Here is an 18860-nt window from a genome sequence, read left to right as displayed (position 1 = left end):
GTGTCACTCGCATCGAGTTGCGACCAAGTCACGTGGGACGTGGTCGCTTTTTCTCCTTGCACTCTCTTCGCCGTCGCCGTTTTTCATCCCCCGCTGCGCTCCACGTTTGCTCTTTCATCCTTCGCTGTGCTCGTTCGCTTGGTTAAGCCGAGGGACGGTGACGCTCAACGCAGGAACGGGCGCATGAGAGTGGCCCTCTAGAAAAGAAACACTGCTTGTCTCCGCGCAACGTGCAAGGGCTAGATTTGTGTGTACTACGTCACACATTATTTAACAAACTGTGCTTGGTCACAACTTTATGGGTGACAGGCGAGCGTTTTCTTTTAGCAAGGACACCGCGATAAACTGCATAGTTCAATGCCCAGTAAATTTGAAGGACTGTTTTAATGTGTGAAGCCAGACTTTTCCTGTCGGCTTCGTTGATAAGCAAAAAATGTGGAGTCAACTCACACTGAAGTCCAACTCTCCATCTCCTATATAGCCCCCCCCCCAATGAGAGCTTATCAAGGAGTACCCTATATCTATGCAAGTCTCTATAACTATATTGATCTCGTACTTTGGCACATAATGATCTAAACTTTTTGAAAGAACTCGTCCGCAACCTTAAGAAAGAAAAATGAAAAATACACTCGTTTACTGCTTTGAAAGAAGGCAAAGGGTTCTACAGAGATCGTGGCGTTCCCCGTGCATGTCCCTCTTGAATAAATGGATTCTAAGGTTTTAAGTGCCAATAGCAGGATTTGATTATGAGACACGCTGAATCGGGGGACTTCGGGTTACTTTTGACCACCAGGTGATCTTTAACGTGCCCTCAATGCGCGGAGACACGGGCGTTTTTGCATTTCGTCCCCAGATCTCGCAGTGCCAAAACAGAACGCTCACCGTATTAAGTACGACAGAAGTGCTTCAATAGTTTGTCCACTTCGTCCAGTGTGGGATGAGACTAAGTGCCATTGGCCTTTGTTGCGATTGATTTTTTGTTGTCACGACGGTGAATGAAATCGCGAATTTAAATTGAACAATGTGCGCGGTCCCGGCGCTGCCTGGTTGTTACTCAATAATGGCAACCGGAGGTAGCGCCGCGGTAGCCCACGGCATAGGATGCGCATGCGGAGTGGGCCTAACTTGTCGTACTAAGCTAAAGCACACTGGCATGTCAAACCAACTAGCCCATCATCTCGCGCGGTCTGAAAGTCAATACAAGCAATTCATGTAATGCAGCTAAATTCACATACTGCAGGCGCATAAGGTAAACGGAGAAGGCGTGTCTAACGAGCAAAGCCTTTAATGAGTAATGCTTTCATCTGTTCAAAGGTTGCCGAAGATGGTGAAATTAGGGAAGCGGGCCGCGGGGGCGGTGCCGCCTCTATAGCTGACCGCGTATAGAGACACGTGCCTGGTGTCGCCGGGCAGTTGTTTCAGGCTTATCTCGAGCCAGAAGGGCACGCCCCAGTTGATGAGGAGGTCGAGGATGACGTTCAGGGCGTGCTTGGTGGCGCCCACGCCTGTCACCCGTTGGGGCCAGTGCAGTCCGCGGTCCCTGAGGAACGACAGAACCTCTTCGAGGCGCTCGTAGGTGTGGCCCTTCCGAGAGACGCAACCCTGGTACAGCGCCGACGCAGCTGCAGAGACGAGTTGAGGTGTCTTTGTTTCTACGAGAACATCGGTTACGACCTAAGAGCGAGAGCAGGCGTCCCAAAACTTCCTTGCCCCACCTGCCTGCCCTGAGGTCTGCGGTACCAACGCCCCTTCCATTACTCTGATGCGGATGTGGCGCTTTTAATTGATAAGTCCAAACTGAAATGTAAAAAAAAGAATATGCCGGAACAGAGATGGGGTCGGATTCGTTTTGGCTGCTCGTGGAAGACGAAAATGCCGTTTGTGGAACTGGGGGGGTGTCGCGGAAGCCCAATTTCGGAACCCTTGAGCTAAAGATTGGGCCGAGCACGTCAATACGCTCTCAAGTATCTTGAACGGGTCTCGTAAGGAATCAGGATTTTGCCCGGTGGCATAGGGAATAGAAACGGAGCGTACAACGTCGAGCACTCTCACCAATTCTAATGCGATCGCCCCTTACAGTCTAGGAGACAGGCTAAACATGTCCGTCGTTGGATGAGGAGATTCCGCGGGCTGCGCCGAACAATGCGCAATAGGAAGGGTTTCGGCATGATGGTAGTGTGGAAGCCATGCTGAAGCTATCCTGAAGTTCTCCCAAAGTGCCATTATTTTCTACCCATGCTTGTAGCTTTAATTTAATTGCTCGCATTGCTAACTTGTTTATTACTGATGCAATGGTGAACGGTCTATATGAGTGAAACTTTGTCGCCAACTCTCTGGTATTCGTCTATCTTTCAAAGTTTTTTTTCTATTGCTTTGAACAGAGCTTCCTTCCGACTTGTTCCTAGTATACATCAATAAGCCTAACGGGAACGTCGTCTAGCCCAGCGGCTGTGGTTTTGGAATGTTCGGCTTTCTTCCACTCGAAATTTGTCGGCACCAGCTCCTTAAAACATGCTTTGCGTCACTTTTTCTGAAATCGAATTATGCGATACTTCGTGGGGGACTTACGCATTCTCCGTTCTCTTCCCTGGCTCTTCTCTCCAGCTGCTCGATATCCGGTGGTTTCACGCATGCGTCCGGGCGCACGATATTTGGACTTAGTACCACGAGTAATTTCAGCGTGCGCAGGTTCCCCGAAGTGTCACATAATTCGATTTCAGAAAAAAAGCGACCCAAAGCACGTTTCCCGCGCCGCGGAGCGTCTAGAATCAAAGCGTAGAGAGCAGCACACTCCGAGCCCTGCCAGTACAAATGAAGTATGCTCGCCACGATATCATCGCTCGGGCGCTTCTACGGCGACTGCAGAAGTGGCAACTTGTGTCCACTCCCGCGTTCCGGTGCGCGCGTGTTGAAACGAGCGAACGGGCAGGCTGACATTTAACAGAGGACGCGCGTGCGCCGTGTGCGCTGTCGAACTTAGGCGCGCAGCCGCCAGAAGGCGCGGCGATGCAGTTTAATCGCCGCTCCCATGGTCTCTAAAATTTTGCACTCGACCGCACATCTCTAAGTGCCGGGTAAGTTCCAGCAACGGTCCGCGAAGTTTCCTGCACATATCCATTCCATTCCTTAATACGCCAGTCACTATTTTTGCAGCCAACTACTGCACACGTCTTCAATGCACGTGATTCAATCCGGCATCATTGGAGCATAGTGCGTTCGCGAAAACTGATCGCACAGAAGCAAGGCGGAAGCGGTAATGGTTTCGTATCCGTACGCTGTCGCCGAGGCGAGGTGCGGCGCGCCGCAGAAAGCGCCATCTCGTTTCTCTAGAACAAACTGCTCCGCGAAAAGGGTCAATAGCCCCGCTTTCTAAGCTATGTACTATTCGTTGCCTGTGAATCTCTAAGCACTGACACGTTCACGAATCTTGAGCAAAAATAATTACAGGGACGATGGTCAGAGGTCGAGAATCGGACGAAATCTCGTCTAGTCAGTAACGACCACAATAAAACAGGACATGCGCTGACAAAAAAGACAAATGACTAAAAACCACGTTTGCCCCCGCCTGGGAGAATTGTTTACAATGAATGAGCACAACGCACGTTTGTTGTTAACAAGGCTCGTTTGTTAGAACCGAAAAGTGATGCTGTTGATTTCCCTCGGTCGCGGCGTCTGTCACGTTTCATTACGATTGTGTAATTAACTTACGAATGATCCTTGTATGTATAGAGATCCGAACGAGAGAAAATTCGCAGGCGCATGGAGGCTTGAAGTGGATAACAACGGTCGAACGAAACAATGTCGCCGGAGCCAACGCTTCTACAAGAGTATACTATAGCTGTGAAACAAGTTCCAGTGAAGACAATACACATGAAGCATCTACGCATACGGTGGACGTGGGAGCAACACTACCTGAAAAAAAAAAGCAAAAAGAAGAAGCAGAAGAACCACGCACACACACGCGACAACCAATGCCGACAAGGGAACGCACTACTTTCACGCAGGAACCTGCATACATTAACAAACCAATCGACAGACAAACTGACGTCGACGCCGACCTCACCACCAAGACAAAAGCCCACAAGAAACACTACCTGTAAAGGACCAAGGCCAGCCTCCTTGTCGAAATTTTTGCTCCAGAATAGTTCATTGTTCAGTAACCTAATATTTTGTATCCTGGACGAGCTGACATTGCACGGACAGCGATAGCGCAGAAAAGATGAAGAACACGAAGTTGTACACTGTCCAGGTAATCAGGGAAGAAGTGTGCGGCTGCATGGTGCGAATGCAGCCCGAAGAATGCATTGTTCTATAACGACATCCCAATCAGCTCACACGCGTTATCGTCGATGCTAAAAAGATAAAAAAAAATGTGTGCGAAAACTTTCAGTAGGCTTTCGATTGATTTGTGAGAAAAAAAAGGAAAATGTTTTGTATCTTGGCTGCGCGGTCTAGCACGGCTAGCAGATATAGCGAGGATTGGCGGTGTGTGTTGCTTTTGTGAACATGCATTGTTCTTGACAATTCGTACGTATGTACGTTGAATAGCAGTAAATGTGGTCATTTGGAAGCATACGTGCCTGTGTCGTCTTGTACTACCTAGTCTGTCTTATTCTTTTTTTTTCCTTTTTTCGCGTCAGAGAAACTTCGTTTCTCGTTCGACCGCTGTTATTCACGTTTCTCCAATAGAAACAAAATAAACCTTCACCTTCGTAAAAGCATACAGACAAGAGCCGAGCTACACAGCTGCGCGCATCACTCACGCGATGGTCTTAGCTGCTTTTCGAGGAAGGTGGCGCCGAGCTCGCACCAGCGCACCAGCGAGTCGGTGAGCGCGTCCGTTACGATCTCGCTCCGCCAACGCACTTTGTCGCACACGTAGGCCACCGGGTCCCTGCACGGGTCTACGGTCTTGTTGAGGATGTTGGACAGGTGCTCCAAGTGCTCCTGGCAGCCTCTGCGTGGCGAGCATGGGAGAGCCCCGGGAGTGAGACGACGTCATCGCTTCGACTCGCGAGAACATGTTGCCCCCGCTGACTCATGACTTTCGGGCAACAAGAACGCGTTAAGAAGACGCACGGTATTCTGTCAGCCATCGGGCCACACACAAAACAAAACAAACAAACAAACAAGCAAACAAACAAACAAAGTACGAGTGAAACAGGACCATTAAGACAACGACAGTTAAAGCCACCGCTGGGTCGTCTGCCCCGAAACAGTTCAAAACCACATCGAACGTTTTACGCTCCAGATGTTCTGGCACCGAACTGCGAAGCAAGGGCGTCGCCGAATAATTGGGCGCGCAATTCTTTTACTCATGCGATAAAAAACAACAGCAGACCAATGAGACGCAGATGAAAAAAAAGAAAAAAAAAGACGATATGACGCACGGCAGCCACACGCATTTTCGTTTCCCACAATAACTTCCGGCTTTTGGCTTTGGTTAATCCGAGAGAGCCGTTTCTGGCAGTGCGATTTCATTGCACCACTACTCAGTGTTGCCACATTGCTGTAGGGTTGAAATGCGACATAAAACTTATACTACGAATTTTCTAGAGCACCGAATGCGGTCCATTTTTTGCCGGCTTGTTGTGGGACGTGTGTGGTCTCACGTGCTACGCATGATTGCGAGCTTAAGAATTGTGGCGTCAATGCCCCTTTACCGAAGATTACAGGACGCAGGTTTAGGAAAGGAGGTAAAGAAGAAAAAAAATTACCAGTGACTTGGCTCGGCTATGCCAGGATATACGTAGTGAAAGCTAAGGCATAGCATGGCTAGCCTTGGTTAATCTTGATTGCAAGTCCAGGTTAGTCTGGTTGTCTAGCTATGTTGCGGCGTTTAGCGAGTCGTTCGGCGCGCTGCTTGTCTGTTTCCTGGGCGATTCGTTTCCTCTTCATCTCGTTCCGATGTCGATTCCAGGCCTCCTCCTGCTTATCAGAACTGTCGCCGTCCATACTGCCGCCTCAACTGTGGTTGCGGCGCACGCGAGCACTCCTTTTCAATCCTCCGACACGTTATCAGGCATGCGACGCAGCTGGCGAAGCGAGCGGAGGCGAACGCAACGACGAGGAACGTGGTGAGACGTCATGTGCCTCCTCGGAGCACGGTCGCGGTGTAATCGCAAGTTCGCGGCCAGTAAAGCTTTCGCTTTAAAAACATCCGAGGACACCTAAGCACTTCTTATGCGTTGTGAATGCGAAAACATTAATGTCCAATTGAACGCCGCTGAGCGGCTCTTCAAGTTACAGACTCCTTGCGGGCAAGCGAGCGCGCTGAGACACTCGGCGTGTTTTGGTCTGGCGTCACCGAGGTGCAGTTAGAACGCAGGCGAAAGCTTGCGCGGAGAAGGAACGCGCGGATAACGCAGGCTTCCCAGAGGGAGAGCGAGGGTGACGTGCTGTCGCGACGATGTTCTGTCCCCTTCCGCAACACCTGTCGCGCTAGCAGAACAATAGATGTTCCCTTTCGCCCACTTTGCTCCGTCGAAGCGCGTGGCGTCGTAACCAATAGGAATTTAGGAGCCGTTTCGCTGCTCCAGACGACAGACGCCAGCTTTTTCGTTCAATGGGCTATTTGACACTTTCGCATAAAAAAAAACATCTACCACCTAAAACCAACCGCTGCCTACGATCTTGTCGACCAAACACATGAAAACATAAGTCATGTTTCATGGAGGTTTATTCTTAGGATACCCGCACCCATGAGCTCCATTCACCGCCACCACCATCGCCACCATGTCAGTGCATTTTTCTACTATGCTGGTGTTCAAAATATGACCGCCATGACGTCGCTTTCGCACGTACAATATGCAAACGCGTGCCCTTCGATATTTGTTTGGCAGTATACTCTTCGGGAACTGATCACTGGTTGCATGGAATTTTCTGCAATGATTGCTATAGGTAACTCTCGCACTGCGGTTTTCCAGTTAACATGCGAGTGATTCTTTGTTCACGAGTTTGTTTAATATTCGCGCTTGCTTGTAGCTTCAAACGTTCTTGTCGGCTTATTTATTACGCCCTATATATCTAAATTTCTAGGCACTTAGTTTCTTTAAGCACAGCAAGACAATTACACAATGCACTCATACATACTCATTGTGAAGTGTTGCATTCATAATACAATCTTTTGTTAAAAATCACCGATTTTACGAAGTCACAAAACCGGTCGAAGCCACAAGGTCGATGTTTAGTAGACAAATCCATGTAGCCTTCGCCGTTCACAGGCCGGCTGAACCACCATTCTTGATAGACACTAGCGCCGGAGTACCGACTAGAAATTTTTGTGAGGCAATGCTATATGTCGGTAGAAAGGTAGAGCTACAGTACACCGTTATAAGACTAGACAGTTTACGTAAAAAACACGTAATTACTTCCACAAAAAGAACACACTAGGAACAAAACTTAAATGGCTAGATGCTTGCGCACGTTAATAACAAAAAAAAACAAGTCATTTCTAATTCATATGATGCCAACTTTATCATCTCTGCAAAATTAAGGCAATCAATATACTAGTTATTCATAATTCCATGGGGTGTAGATACAGGGATGGGGAAATTCGCGTATTAGGGTACCTGGCACACAATGACGAATGACAACACCCAGCCACCCTCTTCCACTTTCCCAGGTCAAGCGTGTGCTGCCCTCCTCCCCCACCAAAAGAAGAAAACAAAGAAAACTAGCTCCACTGTTAATCATTTCAACTACACAAACTGATTATCCAAAAAAAAGTGTTGGAAATAAATAAGCTGCTTCTTTCTATATCTTGCATCAGATTGCACTTTGCCTTGCAGAAAATGCGTTGGTTACGCCTCAAACCTGCAGCTGCAGGGATAGATTTCAACATAGTAACTTCTGTAGGACACTGAACGGTTTTAAGAAACCGAAAGTGAGAACATCCCGCCATCAGTGACTACCCCCCGCCCGTGGGAGCGTGAACCACGGTGTCACCTGGTCGTGCAGCCTTTGTACTGGAAGGCCATCTGACGGGCCTTGCGCGTCGCTGACGAGCCGAGGATCAAGGCGGTGAGCACGCCGGCACCGACCAGCGCCACACAAAAGACACAGAGTGGAGTCGCGGTGCGGGCGCACGACATCCCCGCCACCTTCGCACGCCGCCATGACGACTCGGAGGGGCGACGCTGGTCTTCCAGGCCAATCAGGGCCTGCGGACGACGGGAGAAAGAAAGCCAGGTCATTTAGGGAAAACAAATAACGAAAAAATATCGGACGGAACGCGTAAAAAAAAGGTAACACGACACGCGCACAGTGTAAACTAATTTACGTCTTTAGAAATTAAATTAAATTATGGGGTATTACGTGCCAAAAGCACTTTTTGATTATGAGGCACGCCGTAGTGGAGGACTCCGGAAATTTCGACCACCTGGGGTTCGTTAACGTGCACCTAAATCTAAGTACATGGGTGTTTTCGCATTTCGCCCCCATCGAAATAATTTACGTCTGTTAAAAGTGAATAAGGGTGTAAATCAATGTATAACTCCCGCATTTACACCCTTCGTGTGTAAGGGTGTTAGTTATATAGTTATTTGCACCCTCGATAACTTTTAAGGCCGCAAATAAAGGAAGCTTCATAAGGAGGTAAGATTCGGGATACCAGCGTTGGAACGAAGAAAAAAAAAGGGACAGGCGTAGAGGAAGACAGGCGGAGCGGTTTAGAGAGCAAACTGGGGTGGCCTATATTCTGTGTTGAAGTTTAGAGGAAGAAATCAGATTGGTTATACCGTGTAATATAACCGATTGTCTGTTAGACATGTGGAATGGGTAGTAAAAGAAGGGAAGCGCAGTCGAGCTCGGACGGCAATGAATTAGGTGGTGTGGTGCAGTAAGAAAACTTGCAGTCATAAGATGGAATCAGCTGCCGCGAGGCAACGGTTATTGGATATGGACGGGAGAAGCCGTTCTCGTGCAGTGGAACAGGAAATTAATTCACATCGGAATGAACGTACGCTAGGGAAGCGCGCCTCATTGATCTAAAAAAAAATCCCAAATGCAGTCACACTCATTACACGCATTGCTCCGAGCATGGGTGTACTCCATTCTATGAAGACACCACAATTATTTACGTACATAGAAATTCGACTGCGAGGGAGATTATTGAAGCCTACCATATCAGGAAAAAATGATCGCTTTGTGTAAGCATGCCTTCATTAAATTTGCATGACAGTGAATTTGCATTTTTAAACCACTTCATAGTATAGCATTAGATCACTGGGTTTTGCTGTTTGCCTGTGCACTGATCATGACGCCATCGATGGGAGGGCACGTGGTTATAGGTTGTAGTACTAAAGTTGCGTATGCCTTCTGAGAAAGCTACTCGTGAGTTCAGCGCAGTCCCTCGTGCTTCCCGCCTTCGGTCTTGGTCGTCTAGCGCTGCCCCTTCAAGATGTTCGACCTCCTCCACCTGTATATCTTGTTATCCGCGTTTGTCTTACAAGAAGGAATGAATAAAGATTCTCCCGAAAACACGGACGGTGCTTACCAGGTCTTTCATGCGAGCCAGCGAGTTGCTGCCAATGGAATCGCTACGCTTGGGCGAAGGACCCGGGCGCGAGTCCGCGGGGCTGTCTTGGGCGGCGGTGCGCGGACTCGCGTCGAGCGCAGCCGGCTGCCCAGCCGGTTCCCGGTGCTTCTTCGGCTTCGAGGCTTTCCGGGCAGGCGAACCGGTGCGACGACTGCGTCTCGATTTTCGCTGGGCCGTCGCACCTTCCGCGGTCTTCGTCGGAGTTCCAGAGGAACGCTGCTCCATGGCGAGGCTCGTCCTTCTTCGTTTTCTTCCTCCTCTTCTTCTTACGCCGGACGTTTTCGCCCTGCTCGACAAACGTCCAGCGCGTTCTTCCTCCTCGTGGCAGCGCTGCGTCGACGTTTTCGCATTGCGGATTCGCACGAACTGTTTGGCTGCACTTCGGCGCTGCTTGCGAACGTCGTAGTGGATAGACGTTGCGTGCCACGAAGGTTGCGACCTGTGTGGTTCGTAAGCACGGACATTGCGTACGATTACACTTTGCATCGAATCCCAATAAAGACAATTTTAGGCATCGTTATTTAGTTCAGTAGCATTTATTTGCCCGCTTCGAGAGATCTTCCATTCACATAGATTTCAATATGTGTGCCGGATCTACATAATGATTTTACAGCGGAGCTGCACATGTCTAGGGTACCATAGAATTTTCGCGTCCGCACATAAAAAGAAATATCATCATCAATGGCTCATACCCCCGTAAGCAAGCAAAAAGGTGTAATGGCTTTTAACATTCCTATCAATGCAAGGCTTACCATAGTATTGATCAATACTTCATCTCATGTATTCATAGTTTATTTTACATCTTGGATTATTTGTTTTCCTTTCTTTTTTCGAGTTATTTATTTATTAACCAATTTATTTTATTTTATGTATTGAGTCATATTGCCACCCGATTCGTGGCCTATCCCCCTCAGTGGGTTTGTGCCATTACCTAAGGCTTCATCATCTTCATCATACCCCAGGAAGCCAAAGGCTACAAGCACTCAGCCCAGTGAAGCGGACAGTGCTTACATTCTTTCTAATCACGCATACAACATGCAGAACAGGAAGTTGAAAACTATCAGCATGAGTGGCTCATACTCCCGTAAGTCAGCAAGCAAAAAATATATATATATAAATGGCTCATAGCCCCGTAAGGTTCACGGATACTCATTTTACGTGGGTTATAGTTGCGATGACACCACACCTTCGGTCGTTGTCGGTGATTTTAATGTGGACGTGTCGGGGCTGGAAAAAGAGTGGTTTACGTGTTTCGTGTTGCGCACATATCGCTTGAGATGTCACACCGATCCGGCCCACCCGACCACCCAGCGGTGTACGTGTATTGATTTGGCGATATGATTTATCAAAGAATGTGTTTACATTTGCGACTACGCCGATCAGTGTATATCATAGCGACCACAAAGCCACTGTGACCGATGCAATAAAGTATTTACTACACGATTTCTTACCAGGATGTTTACAGCTCCACTCGTCATGCAGCTTCACAGGGCGGAATGAGCTTGAATTTTTTGTTGTTGCTCGAAGGCTGCCCCGAGTCGTAATACACGAAGGGCGTCGATCTCATGTATACGAAAAAAATGCGTTTAATTGGAGTTAGTGGCAGATTCGTTCTTTGGATATTTTCACGTATAACACGTTGTACGAAATTATGTCAATACCACAAAGCCTCCCCCCCCCCCCCCCGCTGAACTCGGGGGAAGAATGACTTCCATGTCCCCGATTCTTCTAGCATTTTCTAGTGGCACTCGGACAAATTGATAATAGTAGAAGCTTTCGTTTCCTCATCGGAATAATACGACATAATATAGTAGCGCCGATATTGTCTGTAATTATTATTAGCGCTATATTTTGAACATACCATGGCCCCCAAAACGTTTACCCCTCTTTAACTGCCGTTCAAGCTTATTGATATGGTCTCGCCCATATTACTTGAACAAGCATAGTTCAATTTAAATATGGAGCTTCCAAGGAGCAACTACGCAAAACACCTCTTGTGTAGCGTTATTAAACGGAGGGGCTGCTAACACAGTTCTATAATAGCTGTGAGAAATGAAAGTCCATAACAAGGAAGCCTCTAAAAATAAAGGAAAAAATGTACCCAGATATTCACGTGCTAGCTTTCTTTGAAAAGGAAGCCGGCACAAAAAGCTGACACGCCGGGCTTACGAATATTTCAGCATCGTATGGTGGTAATATAATGTGTTTACGGATCACAATAACTATGAAAAGCAAACAAACAAACAAAGCGAGAAAAAGAACGCGTGTGCAAATAAACAAAACAAACAGAACAAAGAAAAGAAACAACAATTCGAAAATTCGAGAAAAATTAAACCATAAAAAAGCGGATTACATCAGGACGATGTCTTGAAAAAATTCTGGCTGCCACAAACCCCACAATTCTGACTCGTAAAACGCAAGAGTTAACGTGTCTTTTAACGAACCTCGCCGACTATATATATAACGATTTACAGCACGAGCACGCAATTGTCAAGCTCCGGGAATTATAACTGCAAGGGCGTTCAAGAGAATGGACAATATACGCCGACTTCACTCTTTTTCGAGCACTTGCTGCCTGTCTTTCAAAAACTAATAACCCTCGTCGCCCGGAGCAGCATTACGACGACCAAGGATCTCTAACATCGTCTCTCTTCTCGTCTTCGTATAGATTCATTGGTGGAGTGAGTATCTTGGAATTCTTGTTTCTGAAGGTTTTCATGTACCGCGTATTAAGTACATATCCTAGTAAAGAACATGCGGTCTCGAAGCCCATGACGTGGTCACGCTATTTGAGTAAGCCTTACGCGCAGGTCTTGCTTTGCCCGAAACAGCAACTATGGAGAAGAAATTCGCCGCTCCGCTCATCCTGGCACTGATAGCCATCGGTCTTCTGGCAAGCCTTACACCGGAGAACGGGTACGTGTTGACAACAGCTTTTAGTCATTTGCGTTCCGTGGCCTTTGTTTTTTTAAAGAGAAGCTTTCTTTGCCTGTTCCTTAGAATTTCCCACTGCTGCTGCTGCTGCTGCTGTCACGCACACCGCGTTTGGGGGGTGAGGGGGGTTAAGCGTGTATATAGATGACAGGCGCGAGTACGTGAGTAAGAGAGGAAAGGGAACGCTAGAAACTCGTTTTCACCCCGCCGCGTCGAATGTGCACATGCCCTCTGGAGCAGTCTGGGCGTCGCCGCTTAGCCTCTTGACAGCTGTAATTATCCCTGACCCTCCTCAAAAGCATTGCAGGAAATCCAGCACTTCTCTTTCTCTTAACGTGCGAGTCCAGAGGGGACGTAGATAGAAGTGTAGAGAAGAGGGAGGAGAAGAGGTAGTTACCATACAAGGGGGAGGGGGTGAAGGTGACGTGAGGGGGCAAGGAAACCCTACTACTATACGACAATGGTTGCGGGGAAACTGGATAACCTTAAGTTCGAGGTACGGTACAGTATGTTCCTGCTATGTCTTAAAAGTAAACACGATGCAAATATGTCAAGGGGACAAATTACGCAGGGCGTGCAGAAGCAGTGTCGCATTAATTAATGCGCACCGCAGGGCCCAGACGACACTGTGGAAGCGGTCCACCGTAAAACACACATCTTTGTGCCCGCCGCGGTAGCTTAGCGGCTATGGCATTGCTAGAGGAAGTGGAATTGATCCCAATCACGGCAGCCGCCTTTCGACGGGGCCGAAATAGAAAACGCATGTGCACTTAGATTTTCGTGCACGCTAAACAACATCACGGTGTCAAAATTATTCCGGAGTCCGCCACTACGGCTTGCCACCAAATCCGAGTGGGATTTTGGAACGTAGAGCCCCATAATCCAATTCAGGTTTAGTACTGCCACAATGCGATGTGGCTCGTGAGGAAATGACAACACTCAACCATCTCAGAGGTTATAAAATGTGGCCCGCAACAACGCCTCAAGTAATCACCTCTCCCTCTCTGTTCTGTGTACTACGCAGACAAACAGCAGTGGTGCACGCAAGGTAACGTTTAACATCAACTCACCACTCTCGTGTTAGCCTAAACGTCGAAAAAGTTAAGCTTCAGCTGTTCACATCACCGCTAATTATCGTCATTCAAAGCATCCACAACGGAAAGCTTCCATTACATCGATTCGAACAGTGCGTGAGATCTGCATAACTTATTTGTATAGTACTTGTGAGCAAGGCTGAAGGAACTGCAAAATGGAAACTGTTAATTATTTTCATCTACACTAAAGAAGAAAGTAGCGAAATGAAAGAAACTTTCGTGTTCTACACCGCCGGATTATCAACACAGTGCAAACATTCAATGACAGTAATATTTTAACTATAGCCTAAGTTCTAGCCTAACTACTGTAAAATAAAGTTTATAGGTTTCCCCATAGTCCTCGAAACTGACACAGATGTTTCGTCAAAACTGGAGTGTGGAAGGAAGCAGCGTGTCTGGCGTAGGAAAAAGCTGATTGGTAAAGGGTGCACGAGAGCACCGGCTCAAAGTTTCTGAACACTCTCGCATGCCCTGTCTGCAATGATGAACCGTGACCCAATTCTTGGCAACGTTTTTACACACGACACTCATTCAGAGCCTAACAAAGTCATAATGAACAAATTAGGCGCATGACATGGTGAGCTGATTTTTGTTCGTTTTAAGCGCTCTCTGTAAAGTGTAAAACGAGAAATGTAAATACATCGACAGCAGTAAAGGCAAACTGTGGACGCAGATGTCGTTCTTTCAGTGTGCGATCATCATGACGGATGCTATTTTCTTTTCTTCCGTAGTCTGGCGACGACTTTTTCGTGATTATTTTTGGAAAATTCACTATCTTGTAAACATCGGTTAGCAAAAGAAATAGCCATTGCAAATCGTCATAGATGCCCTGCTCACGGCACATGAGTGACTAATTTGAATAACACAAGTGGAATGTTTGCTTTCGCGCGTTCCTACAGCCACGCGGTTTGGAGCGCGCTCGAAGCCTAGGGTGTCGCAGTACAACTGCAAAGACACCGTTGCTTCTCTAACGTAGTTTATATCTACGTCAGAGATACGTCAGTGCACACGCAACCTGGGCCACATATGTTGCTGCTTCAGGGACACTCTCACGGTGGACACGTTGTTAACGGTGTTGCCACGTTGCTTAAAACAATGATTCCAATATGCCGATTATAAATATTCGCTAGAGTACTCAATAGTGTCGCCAATGCGCTAGAAATGTGTCCACAAGAGTAGGGTCAAAGTAGGGTACGAAACAACAATCGTCAAGTAGTGCAATGGCATCTTAAAAATCATGTTCCATAACCATCTTATCGAATACCCATGAAATACCATGGGTTTCACCTATGGTTGTACTTGATACCTCCTGAGCATCTGCTGTTCTTGAGGAGTCCTTTCATCGGCGGAAGCAATGAGGTGTGCAACAGACGTGGACAAAGTGTATGAAGTCTGAGCATTTCACTCTTCAAAAGTCCGCGGTACAGTTTATTTCACTGAATCCATGAAACTTCAATGCCAACTGAAGTGAAATTTGACAGTAAATAGTTGCAGCGAAGCAAGCGTTTTATTTCAGCTCAATAAAGAATTTGGCTTTCACCGTTGCACAATAACAGACGAGTGAAGACGGGTACAAGAATGGTGTGATGTTTGGCTGATGACACTCAATTATAATAAATTCAAACTTGTCTCGTTTACCCGTCGTCATCACGCTCTTCGCGTTTCTTATAGGATTGGTGACGTCACCGTGGAATCAGTGGAATCCCACAAATACCTAGGTACCTCCTTGACTAATGATCTAACCTGGAATGCGCATGTTACTAATGTTATTTCATAGGCTAACAAGACATAGAGATTTCTAAGACGTCGCCTTCGCCTCGCTCCATTGCATGTAAAACTGTTAGCCTATAGACCATTGGTAAGAACGAAACTCGATTACGCATCTGCCATCTGGGATCCGCATCAAGCATATCTCGCCAATGCCCTCGAGGCAGTTCAACATCGCGCCACTAGGTATATTCATTCCACATACTCTTGCAACGTCAGCATATCATCTTTAAAAAAAGGATATTCCTTATCGCTTCTATCCCTTCGTCGCCGCATTGCCACCCTATCCCTCTTCCACAGGTTCTACTATTCGACGCTTAATCGACCACCATACATTGTTCCCCCAACGCGCCGGTCACGACGCATTGGCCATCCCCAGCAGGTAGCACAACCACATTCACGCACAAATACATTTTCAGCCTCATTTTTCTACCAAGCATCTAAAGACTGGAATGGCCTTCCTCATCAAATCGCTGCCATCACCTGATCTTCACAATTTGTTCAAGATGTAACAACTTTTTATTTACAGAATTGAATGCATTATAACACTTGTTTGTATATGCTGTATTCCTACGCCTTATGTAATACCCCTACTACGGGGTCTTTAAGGAAATAGGAATGAAATGAAGTGAAAACGTATAAAATTATGCGCTTATAACATTATTTTTGTGGTTACCGCCTTATTTAGATAACAGGGAAAATTTCAAGTACGAGCTATTTGCAGCCTCGCGGAGGTACAGTGGCTGGCGGTTATGAAGGCATGGGCGGGGCTTCGCTGCAGATAGGTAGAATAAACTTTAATGGCCAACAGAAAAGGCGATCTACCCACCCCCCGACACGCAGGTCAGGGGGCGAGTGCCGCCGCCTCAGATGCAGGCTGGGAGGTCTTGGGTCCCAGCAGCCTCTTCAGCCAGTTGGACGAGCCGGAGCTGGAGCTCAGAGTCCGAGCTGCGCAGCAGGGTCTCCCAGGTGTCTCTACTATCTATTTTGTGCGTTCCCCCGGGAGAGTACGGACATTCCCATATTATGTGGTCGAGGGTCCCTCTCGCCCCACAAAGATTACATTTATCGCTCCTGGCCTCGGGGAACATGTGGTTCGCCATAACCGGGTGCGGATATGTATAAGTTTGTAGTCGTCTCCACGCGACTGCTTGTCTGTTGTTTAATTTCGGGTCTGGCGGGGATACCAGTCTACGAGCCAATCTATAATGCTGCGTGATCTCCCCATATTTTAGCATGCGCTCTCCGCTCCCTCGGTCATCGAGGGGCCCCGTAGCGGCTCGGCGGTAGAGATCTCGAGCCAGCTCGTGGGCCGCCTCGTTGCCGGGGACGGCTTCGTGCGCCGGAGTCCAAATTATTTGAATTTTTCTATCTAGCTTTCTCTGGCCTAGGATTCTGGCCGCTAAGGGCGAGATCCTTCCCTTGCTAAAATTTTGTATGGCAGTTTTGCTGTCACTGATCACAAATTTCGCGTCCGTTCCAGCGCAAGTTAATGCGATCGCAATTTCCTCGGCAACTTCTATGTTGCGCCCGCGCAGAGTGACAGCGGTCACGGGAATACCCCGGCCGCTGACGGCAGTTGCCACCGTAAAACTGCCGCTACCTCCCGCCGCGTCTACATAGGCCACCTCATGTTCCGGGATATTACTGAATCTAATTTTTAATGCTTCGGCTCGTTTATGCCTCCTGTCTTTGCTATGTTCCGGGTGCATGTTTTTTGGCAGGGAGGGGGGGGGGGATAATCAGATTTTGTCTAACTTCCCTATCTACTTCCACCTTTTGGGTGGGGCCTCTGTCCGGATTTATTCCAACTTTGGCCAATATGGCTCTTCCTGTCCTCGTGGTGCTAAGTCTCTCAATTTGAGAGGTTCGCACCGCTTCCGCCAGTTCTGCCCATGTGTTGTGCACTCCTAGAGCCATCAGTCTCTCTGTTGATGTGCACATGGACAGTCCCAGCGCTCGTTTTACGCATTTTCTCATTAGAGAATCAATCTTTTCTCTTTCCACCACTTTCAAATCGAGATATGGCGTTGCATAGCTCACCCGGCTGAATATGTACGCCTGTATTAGTTTAATTGTATTTTTTTTCCTTTAGCCCTCGGCCTTTGCTGGCCACCCGCCTAATTAGGCTCAGGGTCTGTATTGCGTGATTCTGCAGCCTCTTGACGGTCTCGCCATTGTGGCCGTGTGACTGGAGAATCAGGCCCAAGATTCTAATTTGCTCGACTGTTGGTACCTCTCTACCCGCCACTTTAATTTTGATCTCCGATGGTGCCTTGCACCTTAAGTGTTTCGGATTGTATATAAACAATTCCGATTTCTGCGGCGAGCATGCTAGGCCTCTCTCGGCCGCGTAATCGACTATGATGTCGGTGGAGGCCTGGAGCAGGCTTTCGATGGCTGAATCACTTCCCCGGTTGACCCAGAGGGTGATATCATCCGCATATATACTAAATTTTAATCCCTCGAGCTTTGCCAATTGCTCGGGGAGTTCTCTCATAGCTACGTTGAAGAGTAGGGGAGGCAGCACCGATCCTTGGGGCGTACCCTTACTCCCTAGCTCAATTGTGGGGGATTCCAGCGTTTGGAACCTCATGCAAGCAGTTCTTCCCGTCAGGAAGTCCCTGATGTATCGATATGTCCTGGTACCTACATTAATCTTGTTCAGCCCTTCCAGGACCGCCTCATGCTTTACCTTATCAAAAGCCTTCGTGAGGTCCAGTCCCAGAATTGCTTTTGTATCTTTAGACCTTGAGTCTATTATATCATGTTTGATTTGGAGCATGACGTCCTGCGTACACAAGTGAGGTCGGAACCCGACCATCTCATGTGGCCACAGATCGCCCTGCTCCATAAAGCCCATCAGTCTGGTCTGGACGACGTGCTCCATCAATTTCCCCACGCATGAAGTTAAGGAAATTGGCCGTAAGTTTTCCTGCAGGCTTAAAGGGACGCTAAAGTGAAAAACCATTTCTTCTGCATCAGTAAATTACCGTTCTACAGGACCAAAAACACCACTCTTACAACAACAAGACGTTTGGTAAGCCAGAAAAAGCACAAGAACGAAATACGGGTGGCAACGCCTACTTAAGTTCCCGCACCGGGGGGCTGTGAGCTCTTGGATTTTGATGGCATCTCCTGAGGCCTACTAATTATATGTAGCGGTACATATTGACTACATTGTGTTCTTAAGGAATTAACTATTAAACATGGCAAGTTTCGGGAACCTTTATTCAGTCAACGCGGCCCAAATGGGAAAACATACTTTGGAATCCCTGACGTCACGCTGACGTACCGGCGCTCGGGTTTCGGCGCGAAATTCAAATACTGATACTTGGACCTTCATTGTCTCATCTAATAAACAAACTATTTTTTTTAATGACTGCCTGCACGGTTCTCAAACAATGCTTCAATAGTCTAAACTGATTTACTGTTTCGCTTTAGCGTCCCTTTAAGTTGTATCTGGAGGAGAAGCGGCGGCAAGAAAGAAGGAAATGGTCTATAGTTTCTTGTTCATTACAAAAAAA

The 18860-nt window shown here is 47.5% G+C and overlaps 1 protein-coding gene across 2 annotated transcripts in view; it reads right to left on the bottom strand.

Annotated features, from left to right (window-relative positions):
- LOC135921264 (membrane metallo-endopeptidase-like 1) overlaps positions 1-9836 on the bottom strand; it is a 30571-nt gene extending 20735 nt beyond the window's left edge. Inside the window, exons 1-3 of one of the 2 annotated variants that reach the window (XM_065455577.2) lie at positions 9497-9633; positions 7948-8162; positions 4764-4957 (exon numbers count right to left, since the gene is read on the bottom strand). In XM_065455577.2, the coding sequence (XP_065311649.1) occupies positions 4764-4957; positions 7948-8118 (365 nt within the window). In that variant the 5' untranslated portion in view covers positions 8119-8162; positions 9497-9633. Of the gene's footprint in view, positions 1-4763; positions 4958-7947; positions 8163-9496 lie in introns of both variants that reach the window. The other variant, XM_065455585.2, reaches the window with a different exon arrangement.
- Positions 9837-18860: the final 9024 nt, after the last annotated feature.

The sequence above is a fragment of the Dermacentor albipictus genome, chromosome 8 (genome assembly GCF_038994185.2).
Source record: "Dermacentor albipictus isolate Rhodes 1998 colony chromosome 8, USDA_Dalb.pri_finalv2, whole genome shotgun sequence".
NCBI lineage: Eukaryota > Metazoa > Arthropoda > Arachnida > Ixodida > Ixodidae > Dermacentor > Dermacentor albipictus.
This window is presented reverse-complemented; position numbering and strand designations above follow the sequence as displayed.